This window comes from Canis lupus, chromosome 35 (assembly GCF_048164855.1).
Source record: "Canis lupus baileyi chromosome 35, mCanLup2.hap1, whole genome shotgun sequence".
NCBI classification, from domain to species: Eukaryota; Metazoa; Chordata; class Mammalia; order Carnivora; family Canidae; genus Canis; species Canis lupus.
This window is the reverse complement of record NC_132872.1, coordinates 23,613,021-23,632,297: the sequence shown is the minus strand read 5'-3', so window position 1 is coordinate 23,632,297 and position 19,277 is coordinate 23,613,021. Positions and strand designations below refer to the sequence as shown.

General features: G+C 36.3%; 1 protein-coding gene across 2 annotated transcripts in view; it reads right to left on the bottom strand.

Moving 5' to 3' along the window:
• The window catches only part of IMPG2 (interphotoreceptor matrix proteoglycan 2), an 81,648-nt gene extending 63,780 nt beyond the window's left edge, over window positions 1-17,868 (bottom strand). The window contains exons 1-4 of one of the 2 annotated variants that reach the window (XM_072811834.1): window positions 16,591-17,868; window positions 15,875-16,126; window positions 3,951-4,117; window positions 185-216 (exon numbers count right to left, since the gene is read on the bottom strand). In XM_072811834.1, the coding sequence (XP_072667935.1) occupies window positions 185-216; window positions 3,951-4,117; window positions 15,875-16,126; window positions 16,591-16,675 (536 nt within the window). In that variant the 5' untranslated portion in view covers window positions 16,676-17,868. Of the gene's footprint in view, window positions 1-184; window positions 217-3,950; window positions 4,118-15,874; window positions 16,462-16,590 lie in introns of those variants that run through there. The other variant, XM_072811833.1, reaches the window with a different exon arrangement.
• Between the last annotated feature and the right edge of the window lie 1,409 nt (window positions 17,869-19,277).

Here is a 19,277-nt window from a genome sequence, read left to right as displayed (position 1 = left end):
TAGTCTCAAAAGGGAAGTGGCCTCAGGATGAGGAAAAGCATTTAGGACTAACCCACAGCCCTAGTCATTGCAGGAGCCAGCAAGAAGATAGAAAGGGGCCATTAAACTTGGTGTGAGTCCTGGAATAGGTATGACACATCTCTGTTGCCAAACATGAAATTAGAGAGAAAAAAAAGACACTCACCTGCTTACAGTTTCCTTTGTATCTGTCAGTTTCTAAGAAAAACAAGTTAAAAATGACTGAGTTAATGACAGTTATTAAGCAGTAAATAAAATTTATTGCATAAAAAACACTAATGCCCTAACATTATGTTGTTATTTTATAAATCTATGCTGTTATTTTCTATGGTTAGACAAATAGTTAAAGCAAGGTACTAAAAATGTCAAGTCTGTTTTGGGACTGTGGGAATGTCCTGGCACTTTCTCTGTTTATGTTTCTGAAAGTTCTTGTTCCCTTTCTTAATGGGCACAGATTAACAGACATTACTTGGTAATCATTCCAAAAAGATCTACAAATTGGAGGTTGATAGAGTTTCACTCTAACCTTACATGGACTTAGAATCAAAGTTTTTTGTGATCTAACATATTTATAGAAATTCTTCTACTAGAGTAATATAAACGTGTATAAAATAAATGCTAAATCTATTTCTCCAGAATTCAAAAAGGTATATTATACCGATAATTGGATTATTCATCGGGGGCATTCCAAAGCAAATTGTCCTTAAGTTTCCTCTAAATTAGTGGTTTTATTTTGAGATCAATATAATAAAAAGAACACTGACTTAGAAGACCTAGTTTCAAGTCCTATTTTCTTTTGCTTGGATATGGAGGCAAAACTCAAAATCCCCCAACTTCTCATCTGTAAAATAGACTATTTTTCTAAATGACTCAAATGGTATTTATAAATAACTCACTGTTCTTACTCTACAAACTCTCCTAGAATAATCTCAGCCACTCTAAAAGCTTTCAATTACTACCTCAAGCCTGGTGACTCCTACAAGCTGTATTTATAATCCAGACCACTTTGGCTTCATACCTAAATGCCAGGCAATTCACATTTCACAAGTGGCTCAAAACAACACAGTCAAAAGCAAACTCAATCTCCCGCCTACATCTACAAAACCGCTTCTCTGCCTTCTTGTTTTAGTGGATGACTAAGAAATGGGGAGGTTTCCTGGGCCATTCTGTCAACTTCTCCCACTCCCATCCAACTTATCACTGAGTCCTGCTAATCTTTTTTCCTATTTGTATCCCTCATGCTTCCTTATTTCATGTCTAGTTAGGACCCTCATTTCCTCAGGCATGGAGTAGTAACTAGTCTCCCTAATCCCTCTAATCTACCCCATGGTATATATTAATCATAATGGCCTTTTTTAAAATTCAAAACCAGGGTGGCTCAGGGGTTGAGCATCTGCCTTTGGCTCAAGTTGTGATCCTGGGGTCCTGAGATCAAGTCTTGCATCAGGCTCCCCAGAGGGAGCCTGCTACTCCCTCTGCCTAGGTCTTTTTCTCTGTATCTCTCATGAATAAATAAATAGAATTAAAAATAAAATTAAAAATAAAAATAAATTCAAAAAAATTCAAAAGTGTCCAATCAGCCCCTGTGACTCACCTACTTATAACCCCTCAATGGTTTCCTATCATCCTCAGAGATAGGATGATCTCCTGTCACTTCTAGTCTTCTAGTCTGATCTCATCACTTCTAGTCTACCCTCCTGGTGTACTGGCCCAAGTCATTTCCTTTTTTTTTTTTTTTTTTAATTTCTATTTATTTATGATAGTCACACACAGAGAGAGAGAGAGAGAGAGAGAGAGAGGCAGAGACACAGGCAGAGGGAGAAATAGGCTCCATGCACCGGGATCCCAATGTGGGACTCGATCCCGGATCTCCAGGATCGCGCCCTGGGCCAAAGGCAGGCACCAAACCTCTGCGCCACCCAGGGATCCCCCCAAGTCATTTCCTACAAACATTTGGTTTATGCTGTCCCCTCTGCCTGGACTATTTATCCCAAACTTCTCCTTGTTCAGCAAACTTGTTATTGGAGACTCAATCCAGGTGACATATCACTTCCTTTGTCTGCATGTTGTACTAAATAGTCATTGAAAGTATATTTCCAGGGCAGCCCTGGTGGCTCAGCGGTTTAGCGCTGCACCTTCAGCCCAGGTTGTGATCCTGAAGACTTGGGATTGAGTACCACGTCGGGCTCCCTGCATGGAGCCTGCTTCTCCCTCTGCCTCTCTCTCTCTCATAAATAAATAAATAAAATCTTTAAAAAAAAGTATATTTCCAATGCCTTCTGATCCTACCTTGCTAAAAGTTCCACTTGTAAAAAATACCTTCCAATGTAACATTATAAGAAGCTGAGAAGCTGTTGTTATGGTAATACTAACTCTGTATCATATGTATTTGGTGCTCTATCAGCTGATTCTATATTATGGACACAATTGAGATGGATAACACGGATATAAATAAAAGAGAGTGTGTGTATGTGCGTGTAAATATGTGTATGTGTTTTTTTTTTCGCTGAATAGGTATTCCATATTAGCAAATTAAGCAATATTCCATATTACCAAATTTAGCAGTTTGCAAAAGTGGTAATAACTGAGAAGGTAGGCCCAATGGTAAAGGGGGAAAAACATAATTTATTTTATTTTTTTTAATTTATTTTATTTTATTTATTTATGATAGACACACAGTGAGAGAGAGAGAGAGGCAGAGACATAGGCAGAGGGAGAAGCAGGCTCCATGCACCGGGAGCCTGACGTGGGATTCGATCCCGGGTCTCCAGGATCGCGCCCTGGGCCAAAGGCAGGCGCTAAACTGCTGCGCCACTCAGGGATCCCCATAATTTTTTTTTAAAACGAGAAGTGGGTTTGAATTTAAGCTCCAGCCCATCTGGGTTTGTAATCTAGAATAAGGAATAATTCTGATGCTTATCTATAAGTTGGGGATATTAGTACCTCCTTGTAGGATTGTTGTTTATTAAATATAATGTTTTTAATGGGTTTAATATATGGCCTGGTACACTGTATACACTAAATAACTGGTAACTATTCTCATAATTATGAATATTGAAGAGTTAAAAACATGACAGAAGACTCAAATAGATAAATAAAAATCTTTTTAAAAATGTGATGGAAAAACAATGCAACACTGCAGCTTAAAAATTTGAGTACCATGGGGGATCCCTGGGTGGCTCAATGGTTTAGCGCCTGCCTTCGGCCCAGGGCATGATCCTGGAGTCCCAGGATCGAGTCCCACATCGGGCTCCCTGCATGGAGCCTGCCTCTCCCTCTGCCTGTATCTCTTCCTCTCTCTCTCTCTCTCTCTCTCTCTGTCTCTTTGTATCTCATGAATAAATAAATAAAATATTTTTAAATTTTTTTTAAAAATTTGAGTACCGTGATTAAAAGTTGAGTGCATTTTAAAACACACAAAAACCTGCATATCTTCAAAATGTTTATAACCCTACAAAATTTGTCTGGGGTCCACCCATATTTATCAGATCATATTTCTTTCCCTAGTTTGCCTCCAGTTAATGAGATCATCCCAGGGTAGGACCAAATATTGGAAGAAATTAATAGCATGCTTTTACTAGAAATAAAATTTTTAAAGTAGAAAGAATTGGATGATGTATTGTATTACTTTCAGATACACTAATCTAATTTTATTAGACTCATAATAAAAGCTCAGAGTTATTCAGTCAATAATTCTTCAGTCTAAGGTATATATTTAAAAAAACAGTATTTAAGATAATATTTGTAAAGTTTCTAAATTGTGGCAAATAGGAAAAAGACATCGCTATGCCCTACGGCAGCTCACTCAAAAAGCAGAATTACAACAAAAAGCAATGCAGGGATTTGCATCTGCTCTTTCTACCTTTAGGTTTTAACTGTGTATAGGTGCCTCTATAATAGTCGGGCAATTCTTCCCTTGTTAGCACCCTTACCTTCATAATTAAACTTCTATGTTCCACAGACTGACTAAAATTTGTGCCCATGTCAAAAATAGTTGTAATTCCATCTTCACACAAATTCATCCAGTAACGATATTCCTCACGCCCAGGAAGCCGATCCCAAAATGTCCTGAAGGCTTCCCAGACAGCTTCCTGACACACTGGAAAACAGAGAAGTATTTTATGGAAAGTTAATGCACTTTGAGGTTCTCACAATGATCACGAATTTGTTTATTTAAATTCTCAAGACACTCTTGCCCATAGTGTCCTTTCTGGAGGAACATGGGAATGATTCTCAGTCAAAGCTCTTCTGTCAATCTATGTCCAGTTTAAACTTTTCAGATATAAAGAGAATTCATCCTCTCCACTCCTTTCCCTTACAGAGGGAACTGACTGACTTCCTAATAGGCAGGGTATTTTTCCCATCTCTTTAAAAAAAAAAAAATCCTGTCTATGCTATTTAAATGTGGAGCAGATGTTGAGAATACCTCAATAAGTGAAAGAATAAACAAACTGTGATACATTCATATGATGGAATATTATCCAGTGATAAAAAGAAATGAGGTTTCAAGCTATGAAAAGACACAGTGAAGACTTAAATGTATATTGCTAAGTAAAAGAAGCCAATCCGAAAATCATATCATATGATTCCAATGATATGACATTCTGGAAAAGGCAAAACTATGAAAATTATAAAAAGATCAATGGTTCCCAGGGATTAGGGGAAGGAAGATATGAAGAGATGGAGCACAACGGCTTTTTTAGGGCAAGGAAGCTACTCTGTAGGACACTGTAATCGTAGATACATGTCATTATACATTTCTCAAAACCCATTGAATAAACAACACAATGACTGAACTCCATATAAATTATGAGCTTCGGTTAAGAACGATGTGTCAATATTGGCTCATCAAATGTAACAAATGCAATACACTAACACAAAATGCTAATGAGAGGGGAAAATGTGTGCATGGAAGAGTGACAGTACAGGTAATTCTGGACTTTCTGCTCAATTTTTCTGAACCTGAAACTTCTCTAAAAATTAAAATCTATTAACTAAAAAAGAGAGAGAGAGAGAGAGAGAAGAGTAGAGAATAACTGGTGGTTGCCAGAGGGGTGAGGAGTGGGGAGATGAACAAAATGGGTGAAGGGGAGTGAGTGATATAGGGTTCCAGTTATGGGATGAATAAGTCATGGGAATAAAAGGAACAACACACAGAACACAGTCAATGGTACTGTAATAGCTTTGCATGGTAACAAATGGTACCTACTTTTGTGGTGAGCATAGCATAATGTAGAAATTTGTCAAATCACTACATTATACACCTGTATTAATATAACATTGGATGTCATTTACACTCAAAAGAAATTTTTTCTAAAGATAGGAGAACTAAACAAACAAACAAACAAACAAAAAAACCCTGATATTCAGGAGAAATGTACTGCTATATTAAAATAAAAACTAATTCAATCTATCTGCTAAGTTATTCAAAGGATCAAATCTGAAAGGATGCTAAACAGGCTATCTACGTATTTTATGTAGTGTATTGCTATCCTGCAACCATTTCATTGGCTAAATACCAGACACTGTGGACAACAGATTAAGATGGGAGGGAAGGGAAGAGGAACAAAGTGCTGAGAGAGAAAGACAGATGCAAATGCATAGAGATCAAGACCATTATTTTTCATCTCAAGAAAACTGAATGCTTATCCAGTAGTATATGGAGGTAGATTCTCTGAACTCATAGAGTCAGAAGATCTAAATTCTTGCCCTATCCTTACCATAGACTAGCTTCATAACTACAGGTAACTTACCTAGCCATTCAATGTTTCAACGGATCATCTCTCTTATTTAACTGGATGAATCATTACAGCCTTATCTACCTACCTGTGAGAGTATTTTATAAACTGCTTAGTGCTACATGAATACCAATGTTATCATCAATAGATTCTGGTTGTCTCACAGTTGTTTGATGGAAGAAGATAGTCTAAGCCAAAAAACAAGTCTTAAGCTTTAACAGAGAGGAAAATACATGAATATTTAAAGTTTCTCCACCAATTGACTTAAGGGTCAAAATGAACCTTTGGCTGCAAACTCAATTTTCTCTTCCAGTGAACTAACTGCATCTTTATAATTGCTCTTCAGAACTTGTGACACTACAGCAAAACAGAAGAATTCAGCCATGGTTGACTGAGGCAGAGCTAACCACCTGTAGACTGAGAATTCTTCCTTTCTTTTTGAAGCTTCCACATGAAAATTTAGTGCCCTCCAAAAGACAATGCAAAGGTGAAAGTCTGAAGTTGGTAAAAACAAACAAAAAATGAATGTCTACAAGGTCTAGTTATGAAAAAGGGGATTCAAAGAAGTTATAAAAGATACAAGACTGAATAACTATATATCTTAAAAAGAAAGAAAAAATAAATCTCAGTAACTTATTTATAATATACACAAAAATAATTTGAAATATTAAAGCTAATATTATGAAGGTCCTAAAAGAAAACACAGAAGAATATCTATATAACTTGAGGACAGGCAAAAATTTCATAAACAGGACACAGAAAACAACAACTATAAAAGTAAAAGACAGAAATTAGAATTTATCAAAAGTAACAACAATTCATCAGAGACACTATTTAAAAAAATGGATAGACAAGCCATACGTCTGGCAGAAAATATTCAAAAAATATATCTGACACAGAACTGGTATTTAGGATATTTAAAGAATTTCTACAACTCCCTAATAAAAAGGCAAACAATCCAATTTTTAAAACATGTAAAAGACTGGACCAAACACTTTACAAAGGAAGAGCTACAAATAGATCACATGTATGTGAAAAAAGTGCTATTATTCATCTTCAGAGAAATGCAAATTAAAGCATCCACACATGAATCATTAACCTTGTTAAGATGGTAATATCTCCAAATTGATCTTACAGATCCAATGTAATCCAATCTGAACACTGGTTGACTTCCTTACAGAAATTGACAAGCTAATTCTAAAATTCATATGGAATTACAGCGAACCTAGAATAACCAAAAAGAACAAATCGATAAACTGGACTTTTATCAAAATCAAAAACTTTAATGCATGGAATACACCATCAAGAGAGTGAAAAGACAACTCACAAAATGAGAAAAAAAATGCCTTCAAGTAATTTAACTGATAAAAAACTTGTATCTAGAATATATAAAGAACTGTTACAACTCAATAATAATTTTTTGAAACCTGAAAAATAAGCAAGGATCCAGAGACATTTTTCAAAAGAAGACATTCAAATGACCAAAAAAGCAAATAAAAAGATGTTCAATGTTACTAATCATTAAAGAAATGCAAATCAAAACAGGGTATAACACTTCACATCTACTAGGATGGTTGTGTGTCTTTTTTTTTTTTTTTTAAAGGAAAATCATAGTGCTAGCAAAGACATAGAGAAATCAGAATCTCACACACCACTATTGGGAACATAAGATGATACAGCTACTTTAGAAAGTAGTATCTGGTAGTTCCTTATATGGTTAAACATAGAGTTACCATATAACACAGAAATTCTACCCCTGGGAAAACACCCAAATAATTAACATCCCAAATGCCCAAAAACTGACAAATAAACAAAATGTGGTTTATCCATACAAGAAAATATTATTATTTGGCCATAAAAAAATAAACTACTGATGCATGTTACAACATGAATGAATATTGAAGAGATTATGCAAAGTGAAAGAAGCCAGTCACAAAAGATCACATATTATATTATTTCATTTATTTGATATATCCTTAAATAGACAACTCTATAGAAATAAAAAGCAGATTCATGATTGCTTAGGCCTGGGGAGAGGCATAGGGGAAACAGAGGGATAAAAGGAGTGATGACTAAAGGGTGGGAGGTAATGAAATGTTCTTAAACTCACTGTGATAATGGTTTCATATCTCTGAGAATAAAATAGAAAACCACTGAATTCTAAACATCAAATGGAAAAATTGTATGGTATGTAAATTATATCTCAATAAAATGGTAAAAAATGTAATTCTGTCCAGAAAAGTAATACATCCTAAATTTATCCAATGGCTTTCCAGTTGGGAGGTATCTGACAATAACGTCTGATTAACTAATGTGGAATATAGAATTCAGCACACGTACATTTTAATAATGGAGGATATTTGGGGGTGGCGGGGGTAGTCTGGAGCCCTCATGCAGCTCGGAGAGGGGAAACCTAGATAGGACATTGCAGACAGTACAGAAGAGTGAAATCAGCACAGTCCCAGGGAAAGAGGTACTAAGAAGGGCAAAACTACACCAGAGACAATTGCCACCCGCTTCACTATGGCCTAGAAGTAGACAAGTTCTGAAGTCCCATCCTTGTCAAACAATTTTTATATAGCCTTTAGGGACTGTTGAAGATAACTTTCTATTTTTGAGAAGATAGGTGATCTACGAATGTCTCTCTTGTGGCAGAAAAAACCTGCCCTGTAAACTGCTGGAGGAAGGCAAAAGGTGATGACAATATTCTGAAGAAGGAAATGCCTGCATTTAAGCTGTCTTTAATCCTGTTACTAGGAGGCAGGCTGTGCATATTATTCAGTACACAGAAATCCAGTACAAAGTCTTTTTTTAGGGTAATATTTTCCTCTCAAAGTTGTGGTGCCCAAAGCATACAGATCAATTTGGTGCAATAAGGCAAGAAATAAAAGGCATATAAATTGGAAGATGAGAGGTAAAATTATCTCAATTTGCAAATAAAATAATCATCTAGGTAGAAAACCCTAAGAAATACACAAAAAAAGCTGCTAGAACTAATAAGTGAATTTAGCAAGTTATAGAATACAAGGTCAATATATAAAAAAACATTTTTATGCCTATATACTAGCAAGGAACAATCAGAAATTAAAATAACATTAACAATGGCATGAAAAAAAAAGTAGAAAAGATAAATCTGATAAAAAAAAAAAAAAGATGTGTAAGACCTATACATCAAAAATCACAAAATGGCAGGACACCTGGGTGGCTCAGTGGTTGAGCATCTGCCTTCGGCTCAGGGCGTGATCCCGGGGTCCAAAGACAGAGTCCCACATCAGGCTCCCTACATGGAGCCTGCTTCTCTCTCTGCCTGTGTCTCTGCCTCTCTCTCTGTGTCTCTCATGAATATATAAAATCTTTAAAAAAATTACAAAACTCTGCCAAGAGAAATTGAAGAAGACCTAAATAGAGGGATATATCATGTTCATAGATCAGAAGACTCAATATTATTAAGATGATAATTCTTCCCAAATTAAGCAACAGATTCAACACAATTCAAATCAAAATTCCAGCATCCCTTTTTGTGTAAGTTGGCAAGATGATACTAAAATTTATATGAGATACAAAGGACCTAGCATAACCAAGCAAATCTGAAAAAAGAACAAAGCTGAAGAACTTTCCCTATTAAAAGACTTATTGTAACCAAGACAGTATAGTATTGGCATAAAAATACACAAATAGATCAGTGGAAGAAAATGAAGAGTGAAGAAATAGACCCACCATAAACAGAAGACTGATTTCCGACAAAGGTGCAAAAGAAAGAAAGGATAATCTTTATTTTTAACATTTATTTGGGATGCCTGAGTGGCTCAGCGGTTGAGCATCTGTGTTCAGCTCAGGGCATGATCCCAGGGGCCTGGGATTGGGTCCTGCATCAGGCTCCCCCCAGGGAGCCTGCTTCTCCCTCATCCTCTCTCTGTATCTCTCTGTGTTTCTCTCGTGAATAAATAAATAAAATCTTTCTTTAAAAAAAGATTTTAAGGGCAGCCCAGAGGGGCTCAGCAGTTTAGCACCTGCCTTTGGCCTAGGGCATAATCCTGGAGACCCAGGATCCAGTCCCACATCAGGTTCCCTGCATGGAGCCTGCTTCTCCCTCTGCCTGTGTCTCTGTCTCTGTCTCTCTCTGTGTGTGTCTCTCATGAATAAATAAAACTTAAAAAAAAAATTTTTTTTTAAGTTTTTCTTGGGATCCCTGGGTGGCGCAGTGGTTTGGCACCTGCCTTTGGCCAAGGGCGCGATCCTGGCGACCCGGGATCAAATCCCACATCGGGCTCCCGGTCCATGGAGCCTGCTTCTCCCTCTGCCTGTGTCTCTGCCTCTCTCTCTCTCTCTCTCTCTCTGTGACTATCATAAAAAAAAAAAAAAAAAAAAGTTTTTCTTTATTTATTTAGTGACCACAAGAGCAGGGGGATGAGCAGAGGGAGAGGGGGAGAGAAAATGTCAACCAAATTCCATGCCCCATACAGAGCCAGAGTGGGGCTCAATCCCACCACCCTGGGATCATAACCAGCCAAAATCAAGAGTCAGACACCTAACCAATTGAGCCACCCAGGTGCCCCAAAGATAATCTTTTTAATAAGTGGTGCTAAAACAATTGGCTAAGCATATGCAAAAATTTAACTTTGATCCATATACAACATATACAAAAATTCACTCAAAATAGATCATAGACCTAAATGCAAAACCTAAAAATTACACAATTTCTACAGGAAAAGAATGAAGAAAATACTTGTCACTATGGGTTAGGCAAGATATAACACCAAAGGCAAGCATGGTCCAAAAAAAAAAAGGATAAGCTGGACTTCATCATAATTTAAAATTTTTGTTCCTCAAAAGACATTAAGAAAATAAGCCATACATGAGGTGAAAGTATATGTAAACATGTATCTGACCAAAAAACTTGTATTTAGAATACATTAAGAACTCTTACAGCTCTATAAGACAAACAATCCAATTATTTTTTTAATGAGCAAAATATTTGAATAAACTCTTAACCAAAAAGATACACAAATGGTGAATGAGCACATAAAAAAAGGTGTTCAAAATCATTAGCCATTAAGAAAATGCATATTAAAACCACAATAGGGATCCCTGGCTGGCGCAGCGGTTTCGCGCCTGCCTTTGGCCCAGGGCGCGATCCTGGAGACCCGGGATCGAATTCCACGTCGGGCTCCCGGTGCATGGAGCCTGCTTCTCCCTCTGCCTGTGTCTCTGCCTCTCTCTCTCTCTCTCTCTCTCTCTCTGTGTGACTATCATAAATAAATAAAAATTAAAAAAAACACAATAAGATACCACTTTGTATTCACTAGAATGGTTACAGTTTTAAAAGACTGACTATACCAAGCATTGCAAAAATGCTTGAAAAACTAGAATTTTAATATACTGCGCATGGTACAGCGACAGTGGAAAACACACTGAAGTTTAGCAACTTCACAAAAAGTCACATATATACCGATCATGAGGCCCAGCCATTCTACTCTTTTATTAACCAATAGAAAGCATATGTCCACACAAAAACTTAAACACAAATGTTCATAACAGCTTTCTTTATAATCACCAGTAACTGAAAACAACCCAAATATCCCGAAAGGTGATATACCCTAAAATAGAAGACTACTCAACAATAAAAGCTAACAAACCACTGATTCACAAAAAATCATAGATGAGTCTCAAAATAATTACACTAAGCAAAAGAAGCCAGATAAAAAAGTGTATGTATGTGATTACATTTATATATAAAAGTGTAGAAAATGCAAACAATCTATAGTGATTGATAAAAATCAGATTAGGGGTTGCCTTAGTACTAGGATAAAGAAAAGTGTTCTGAGGGAGGGAGAGATTACAAAGGTAAAAGAAAATATTTGGAGGTGACTGATAAATTCATTGACTGCATGATAATTTCAAGGGTAAATACATTTGTCAAAACTAATCATATAGTATAATTTAAGTATACAGCTTATAATCCATCAAAGTATACCTTCATAAAGCGATATTTTAAAAGTCCAACTACAAATGTAATTTTTTAAGTGGGAGGATACTACTAACTGTGTACAATTCCAAGAACCCTAAATATCTGTTTAATTTTACAAATCATTAGGTTCAAATGCAATTGGTTCCTGCTTAAATGAAGACATTTTTCAAATTTGTTACACCAACTATGAACTGAAGCCAAATCCCCTATAGGAAAAATTGGGCATACCATTATTTGAATTAGCTTGGTAGGAAGAACTAAGATCCTTGGTTGGACATTGAATGTAGCTCTCCCTCCAATTTTCAAACATTTGGTTCTAACGGCATTATCCAATTATTTCTACAAAATCTCTTCAAGGGGCACCTGGGTGGCTGAGTGGTTGAGTGTTTGCCTTCGGCTCAAGGCATGATCCCAGGATCAAGTCCCACATTGGGCCCCCCACAGGCAGTCTGTCTAGGTCTATGTCTCTGCTCCTCTTTCCATGTCTCTCATGAATAAATAAATAAGAGTATCTCTTCAAAACCTATGCTGAAATAATTTTTAATTTTCAAAAACATATTTATTCTTTATAAATGACAGCAACAGATCTATCGACAGCGCTACCACTTTGATGTGCTTGCGCCAACACTATTAGCTCTGTGAGGTACCTTTCCAATAATCCCATTCAAAGCATCGTATTTTAAAATCAATTATTCTAGGGATGCTTTTCTTTTTGTTGGTCTCTTTTTCCATAGTATCTCTTGAATTTGAATTTATAAATATAATAGCAAAGAAATTAAAAGACCCACATTTTTTTTTGCTGATCTGTTCCTCTTTTTTATTTAATTAATGTATAGCATATTATTAGTTTCAGAGGTTGAGTACAGTGAATCATCAGCTGCATATAACACCCAGTGCTCATTACATCACCCAGTTACCCCATCCTCCCATACCTCCTCTCCAGCAACCCTCAGTTTATTTCCTATAGGTATTAGTCTCTTATGGTTTGTCTTCCTCTCTGATTTCATCTCATTTTATTTTTCCCCTCCTTTTCCCTATGATTCTGTTTTGTTTCTTTAATTCCACATATGAGTGAGATCATATGATAATTCTTTCTCTGATTGACTTATTTCACTTACAATAATTCCTTCCAGGGCCATCCACATCTTTGCAAATGTCATGATTTCATTTCTTTGTTGGCTGAGTAATATACCATTGTGTATATATATACATATACACCACCATCTTCTTTATCCATTCATCTGTCGATAGACATCAGGGCTCTTTCCACAGTCTGGCTATTATGAACATTGCTACTATAAACATTGGAGTGCAGATGCCCCTTTAGATCACTATATTGTATCCTCTGGGTAAATACCTAGAAGCGCAATTGCTGGGTCATGGGGTAGACCTATTTTTAACTTTTTGAGGAACCTCCATACTGTTTTCCAGAGTGACTGTACCAGCTTGCATTCCCACCAGCAGTGTAAGAGGGTTCCCCTTTCTCTGCATCCTGGCCAACATTCGTTTTTTTTTTTTTTTTTTTACTTGATATAACCATATTTCTTAAATGGTTATTTCCTCTTCACTATTTAACCAGCACCTATGTAGATACTCTGATCTATTTATTTTTAACTTCCAGATAATAGAAATCATATTTTGTTAAGTTATAAACTGTCATTCTCATTTATCTTCAGTCCTTTATTCTTTTTCCACTCTCTTGAGAATTTGCCACTTCTGGTACACACCCCATACACAAAAGGAACAATCAATGGAATTCCATTAAAAAAATAAAAACGCTTATTGCTTAATAATGTTTGATAGTCCCAAAATACAAGCAAGAGATTTAAATACCCTCTTTTAAAAAGATACTAATACAGGGCTACTTTAATAAGCAAAACAAATATATAAATATATATAATATCTGGTGTTTATTTTCTTAAAAACACTTGCTTAGAGAGTATTATGCTAAGGGAAATAAATCAATCAGACAAGGACAAATATGACTTCACTCATGTGAAGAAGAAACAAAACAAATGAGGATAGGTTAAAAAAGAGAGGCCAACCAAGCAGCAGACTCTTAATAGAACAAACTGAGGGTTGCTAGAGGGGAAATGCTGGGGGATGAGTTAAATAGTGATGGGGATTAAGGAGGGCATTTGCTCTGATGAGCATCAGGTGCTGTATATAAGTGCTGAATCTCTTAAATTGTACTTGAAAGTAATATTGTACTGTATGTTGACTAACTGGAATTTAAATAAACACTTAAAAAAAGTTTGCTTTGAAAAAACAAAAACACTTTCTTTGGTGAGGGAAGGGGAGATGAAGGACAAGTTGAAGGAAAGTAAAAAAGGAGAAGATAAAAGTAGCAGCTTAGATCAAATATCCATATAGTCCAGGGCACGGCAAATAAGTGCCCAATAAACATTTGTGGAATAACTACATAAATGAGCAAGCCTGGTTTCACTACCTTCTAATCATCTACCTTCACTTTAGTTTACTAGTAATACATCCATCTTATGGCTTTTTATTGTCTCTTCAGCAGCAAAAAGTGAAATTTGAGAATCCTTGGAATCCATTATGGTCAATTAAGCAATTTTGTTTTTTTTTTTTTTTTTTTTTTTTTAATATTTTTTTTTTATTTATTTATGACAGTCACAGAGGGAGAGAGAGAGAGGCAGAGACACAGGCAGAGGGAGAAGCAGGCTCCATGCACCGGGAGCCTGACGTGGGATTCGATCCCGGGTCTCCAGGATCGCGCCCTGGGCCAAAGGCAGGCGCCAAACCGCTGCGCCACCCAGGGATCCCCAATTAAGCAATTTTGGTTAGTAAACTTAAAACAGAAAATGAATTCACACAATAAAAAGGGATTTGATCAAGGATAATACTGTTTATTTTTTTTATTTTTTTTTAATTTTTATTTATTTATGATAGTCACACAGAGAGAGAGAGAGAGAGGCAGAGACATAGGCAGAGGGAGAAGCAGGCTCCATGCACCGGGAGCCCGACGTGGGATTCGATCCCAGGTCTCCAGGATCGCGCCCTGGGCCAAAGGCAGGCGCCAAACCGCTGCGCCACCCAGGGACCCCGATAATACTGTTTAATTAACAATAAAATCTTGGGGGCACTTGGGTGGCACAATGGGTTAAGCCTCAGGTCGTGATCTCAGGGTCACGAGATAGAGCCCTGCATCAACTCACGTGGAGTCAGCTTTGGACTTTCTCTCCCTCTCCCTCTGCTCATCCTTCCCCCATTCCTACACTGACCCCCATGAACACACGCACTCTCTCTCTTGCTTGCTCTCTAAAATAAATAAAAGCCTTAAAAAAATAAAATCATTAGTTCTGTTGCTTTAGGATCCATTGTGAGAAGTGCCATCATTTTAGACATAATAAGGTTTATGTGTACCAACCAGAGAGTAACTAGCATGAATCTGCAGGATGTCTGAACTATAAAATATAGAAAGGTATTAAGTAGAACATATGGTATGACGAGCACTGGGTGTTATACACAACTGATAAATTGTTAAATAATACATCTGAGAATACCGATGTCCTGTATGTTGGTTAATTGGGTTTAAATTAAAAAAAAGAAAGAAAAATTTTTTAAATGTATTGTATTTTCATGTATCTAAAGTAACTTATTACCTAAGTAACTATACCATGGAAAATATATTTTGTGGGTATATTTAGATAAACTACTTTTTTTTTTTTAATTTATGATAGTCACACCCACAGAGAGAGAGAAAGAGAGAGGCAGAGACATAGGCAGAGGGAGAAGCAGGCTCCATGCACCGGGAGCCCGACGTGGGATTCGATCCCGGGTCTCCAGGATCGTGCCCTGGGCCAAAGGCAGGCGCCAAACCGCTGCGCCACCCAGGGATCCCCTAGATAAACTACTTAATGAAGAAGTAAACATAATTAAATTTTCCAATAACATAAACTGATATTTTTGACATGCTTGAAAGATTTAAACCATTTCCACTCTTAAACTTTCCTCTGAAGCTATATAAATACTATACTTTTAGCAACGTCTTTTTCCATAGGTAATATAAAGATCATATTTGTCTCAGTGTCTAAATTATCACAAACTTTGAATTTTAACAAGATACAACAAACATATTAATGTTTAAATTTCATCACAAAGCCACAAGATTTAGATGCTTACTAACCTCGTACTTTGAAATATTTTACATGGTTTGCCACAGCCTCTGTAACACTTTCACCTGGACAGGTTTTCACACCATTAGGAAATAAAATAGACCGCCTTCTTCTAAGTAGCCACTGTTTCTCAGTTTCTCTGTGGTCCAGAGGTAGTTTCTTTTCAGTAGAAAGAGAAGTGTCCGTGGATTCTGAGTCAGTCAAAAGAAAAGAAACTGCACTGTTGGGTTCTTGGATATCTTCTAAAGACATGTAGGTTTGTGCTACAAAGTGAAAGCATAAACAAGTCTTCTGATAATGAAGATACAGTAGTAAAGGTAACAAAGAAAAATGGATTTTTGAGCCCCATTTCAGTTTTGAAGCCATTGCTCAGATTATAGACATGCATGCCTAAGGAGAGGAGGAATGAGCAATCTTTTCTCCATATAACACCTTCTTCTTTATTTCAAGATTCTTAGTTATTGAAAAAACTATACATCCAATTGCAACACAAAAAAATAAGAGGTAAGTTAAGTTTGAAGTAGAACTTACTAAAGAAGAAAACTAAAATTATTAGGAGAGATTTTAAAAGTTTAAATGAATACCAAAGACTAACAGAGTAGCATTTGATTCAACTTCTTATAAGTCATATCAAATAATATTATTCTTTTTTTTAAATAATGTTATTCTTAAAGGGAATGTACTATAAGTATACAGACAAATAAAAACAATATAGATTTTTAAATACCTGTTAATGATGTAAGGTTTCCTTCTATCACGACAAATATCAAAATACCCAGAGAAATCTTCCCAAAATGAGGAAACATAATCATTTGGGCCACAATCAAAGGAATGAGGAGAAGCCAAAATCCTTAACTTGAACAACCCAAAAGGCTTGAAACTTCCAGTAACAAATTATTATAGGAAAGGTCTAACATTTAAGAGTTTATGTTTGAGAACAGACAAGCATTCCCAAACCATTATAAATTAGCTTAAATAAAAATGGTGTCCTTTCAAAATACCTCTCACTTCTTTCCTGAAATCCAGCACAGCTATGAAAGCGGAAGAGATAAGCTAATTAGAACAGATGGGGAGAGACAATTTCTTTATTCTAATCTAGCCAGCTAAGCTCTTTATGAACGGGTTCTTTGCCTTTAACTGGCAGCCTGCTTAAAAACGTTTCACATATAATTCACTGAGTTTTACAATTTTTCTGAATCTATTAGTTGAAACTGGGTTCTTCTAGGGCCTGTGATTTGTTTTTGTTTCTGTTTTTAATTTATTTATTTTGAGAGAGCACGAGTTGGGAGGGAGCAGCAGAGGGAGAGAGAGTCTCAAGCCGACTCCACAATGAGCTCAGAGCCCAACCTGGGGCTCCATCTCAGGACCCTGAGATCACAATCTGGCCAAGACCAAGAGTCAGACACTTGACTGACTATGCCACTGATAAGCCCCAGGGCCTATGATTTAAAGCATAAGATCTGTAAGCCCAGACCGAATATACCCATCTACTTCAGAAATACAGAGCTAGGTATAAAACCAGTTCTAGCTAGTTTTCCTGGAGCTATTTCTTTTTGGCATAATTATTGTCTTGTAAATTTCTCTCCTTGATAAGAAATTTGAAAATCTTTGGTTTATAACCACTTAATGTCTTCTTCCTTATACATAAAATGCGATAGGAATAGTAAGGATAACTCATGATAGAGCTGTTGTGAGGACTAAATTAGTTAATACACATAAAATGCTTAGACTAGTGCCTGGCACATACTAAGAGTACAATAAAAATGACACCCACATGATAACTTTGGAATCTTGCTTCATTAGCTATTAAACATGAGGCCTGGTATGTTTATGTACATGAAGAACTCTTAACCAAGAAAGGATATTTTACCACAATGGGACCAATAAAATTCTTTGTATTAGGACAGTTGTTTTTATCAAGTAAACCTAGTAGAATAGAATTAAAGTAGTCCAAGTCTCTGGGGAAGCTAGGATTTACTATTGAATAGCACTGAATTTATCTTTTTTTTTTTTTTTAAAGATTTTATTTATTTATTCATGAGAGACAGAGAGAGAGAGAGGCAGGGACACAGGCAGAGGGAGAAGCAGGCTCCACGCAGGGAACCAGATGTGTGTGGGACTTGATCCTGGGACTCCAGGATCACGCCCTGAGCCAAAGGCAGGAACTCAACTGCTGAGCCACCCAGGCGTCCCTGTATTTATATCTTATGTCATGTACCTCTAGTAAGTTCTCTGGGGAAAAAAAAAAAAAGTTTTGTAAAGATCTAAAACATATTTCTCTTGAAAATCCTAAAATAAAATAGTCCTGACTGATTTCTTTAGCCCCCAAAAGGGATACACTAAGTTATAAGAGAAGAGACCAGCTGGGTGGGTGTAGACCATACCAGCATAAGGAAGCCTCATACCCACAGAAGCTTTTAATGGCCTCTAGGCAAAGTTTCCAAATTTCCACAAAGACAAGCTCAATTATAAGAGACTCTACAGAAGGAAGTAAAGTTTGTTTTCCAATAAAGTTTTATATATTTCTCGTATGTATGTCTACTCACAGTCCTCCCAGACCAGACATAGTTCAACAATTAGAGGTCATTTACACAATAAAAAAAAAAAAAATACTGAATACAGATGACATTTCACATTTATTTTAGTTCAGTACATTTCCAAAGAAACACTACTGAAAGAAAGAAAACCCAAAATAATTTGCTAGGAAGAAAAGGCTTAAGCTTAGTGCTAAGCCAAAAGCAATTACAGCATAAATGAATAATTTTATATGATTAAAAAGCAGGTGACACTGGAAAGATGATGACAGCACATAGATTGCAACCAGATTAGAAGGGGTTCTGTATGAGCCCTATTTTCCCTGTAAACATAAAAAGGAAACACGCTGATTATTAGAGGCATTAAACTTTTCTAAGTCCTAGTTAAATGATTGGATGGGAGTCAAAAAAAAAAAAAAAAAAGCGATCACCTTTTTTAACCCCCAAGTTGTAAATTAAAAACAGTATTATTTTCTCTAGGAAGACTTTCCCTGTACAGTAACAACCCTCTCACTACTACTCTATCACCTCTCACTAACACACACACAGCTAGGATGAACTCCCTCCTGAGCTACCAAGAAACTCTAAGATAGTTTTTACCAGGAATATTAAAGCTATTCATATGCCCATTTCTCCCACTAGACTATAAATGACTCAGGAATAAAAGCTGCCATTCATTTTTTATACCTAGTAAATTGCCTACCTCTAGTAGATGCTCCAAAAATGTTTCCTGAGCAGACAAATTAACTATGTGTCTGTTAAAGTAGAAAGAAAAATTAACCTAAGTATCAGTTATAAGATAGGCACTGGGTATCATAAATTTGAAAATTTGTTTCCAAGAATGGCTCATGTTTCTTAAGAAAAGAAAGTTACACTGTAA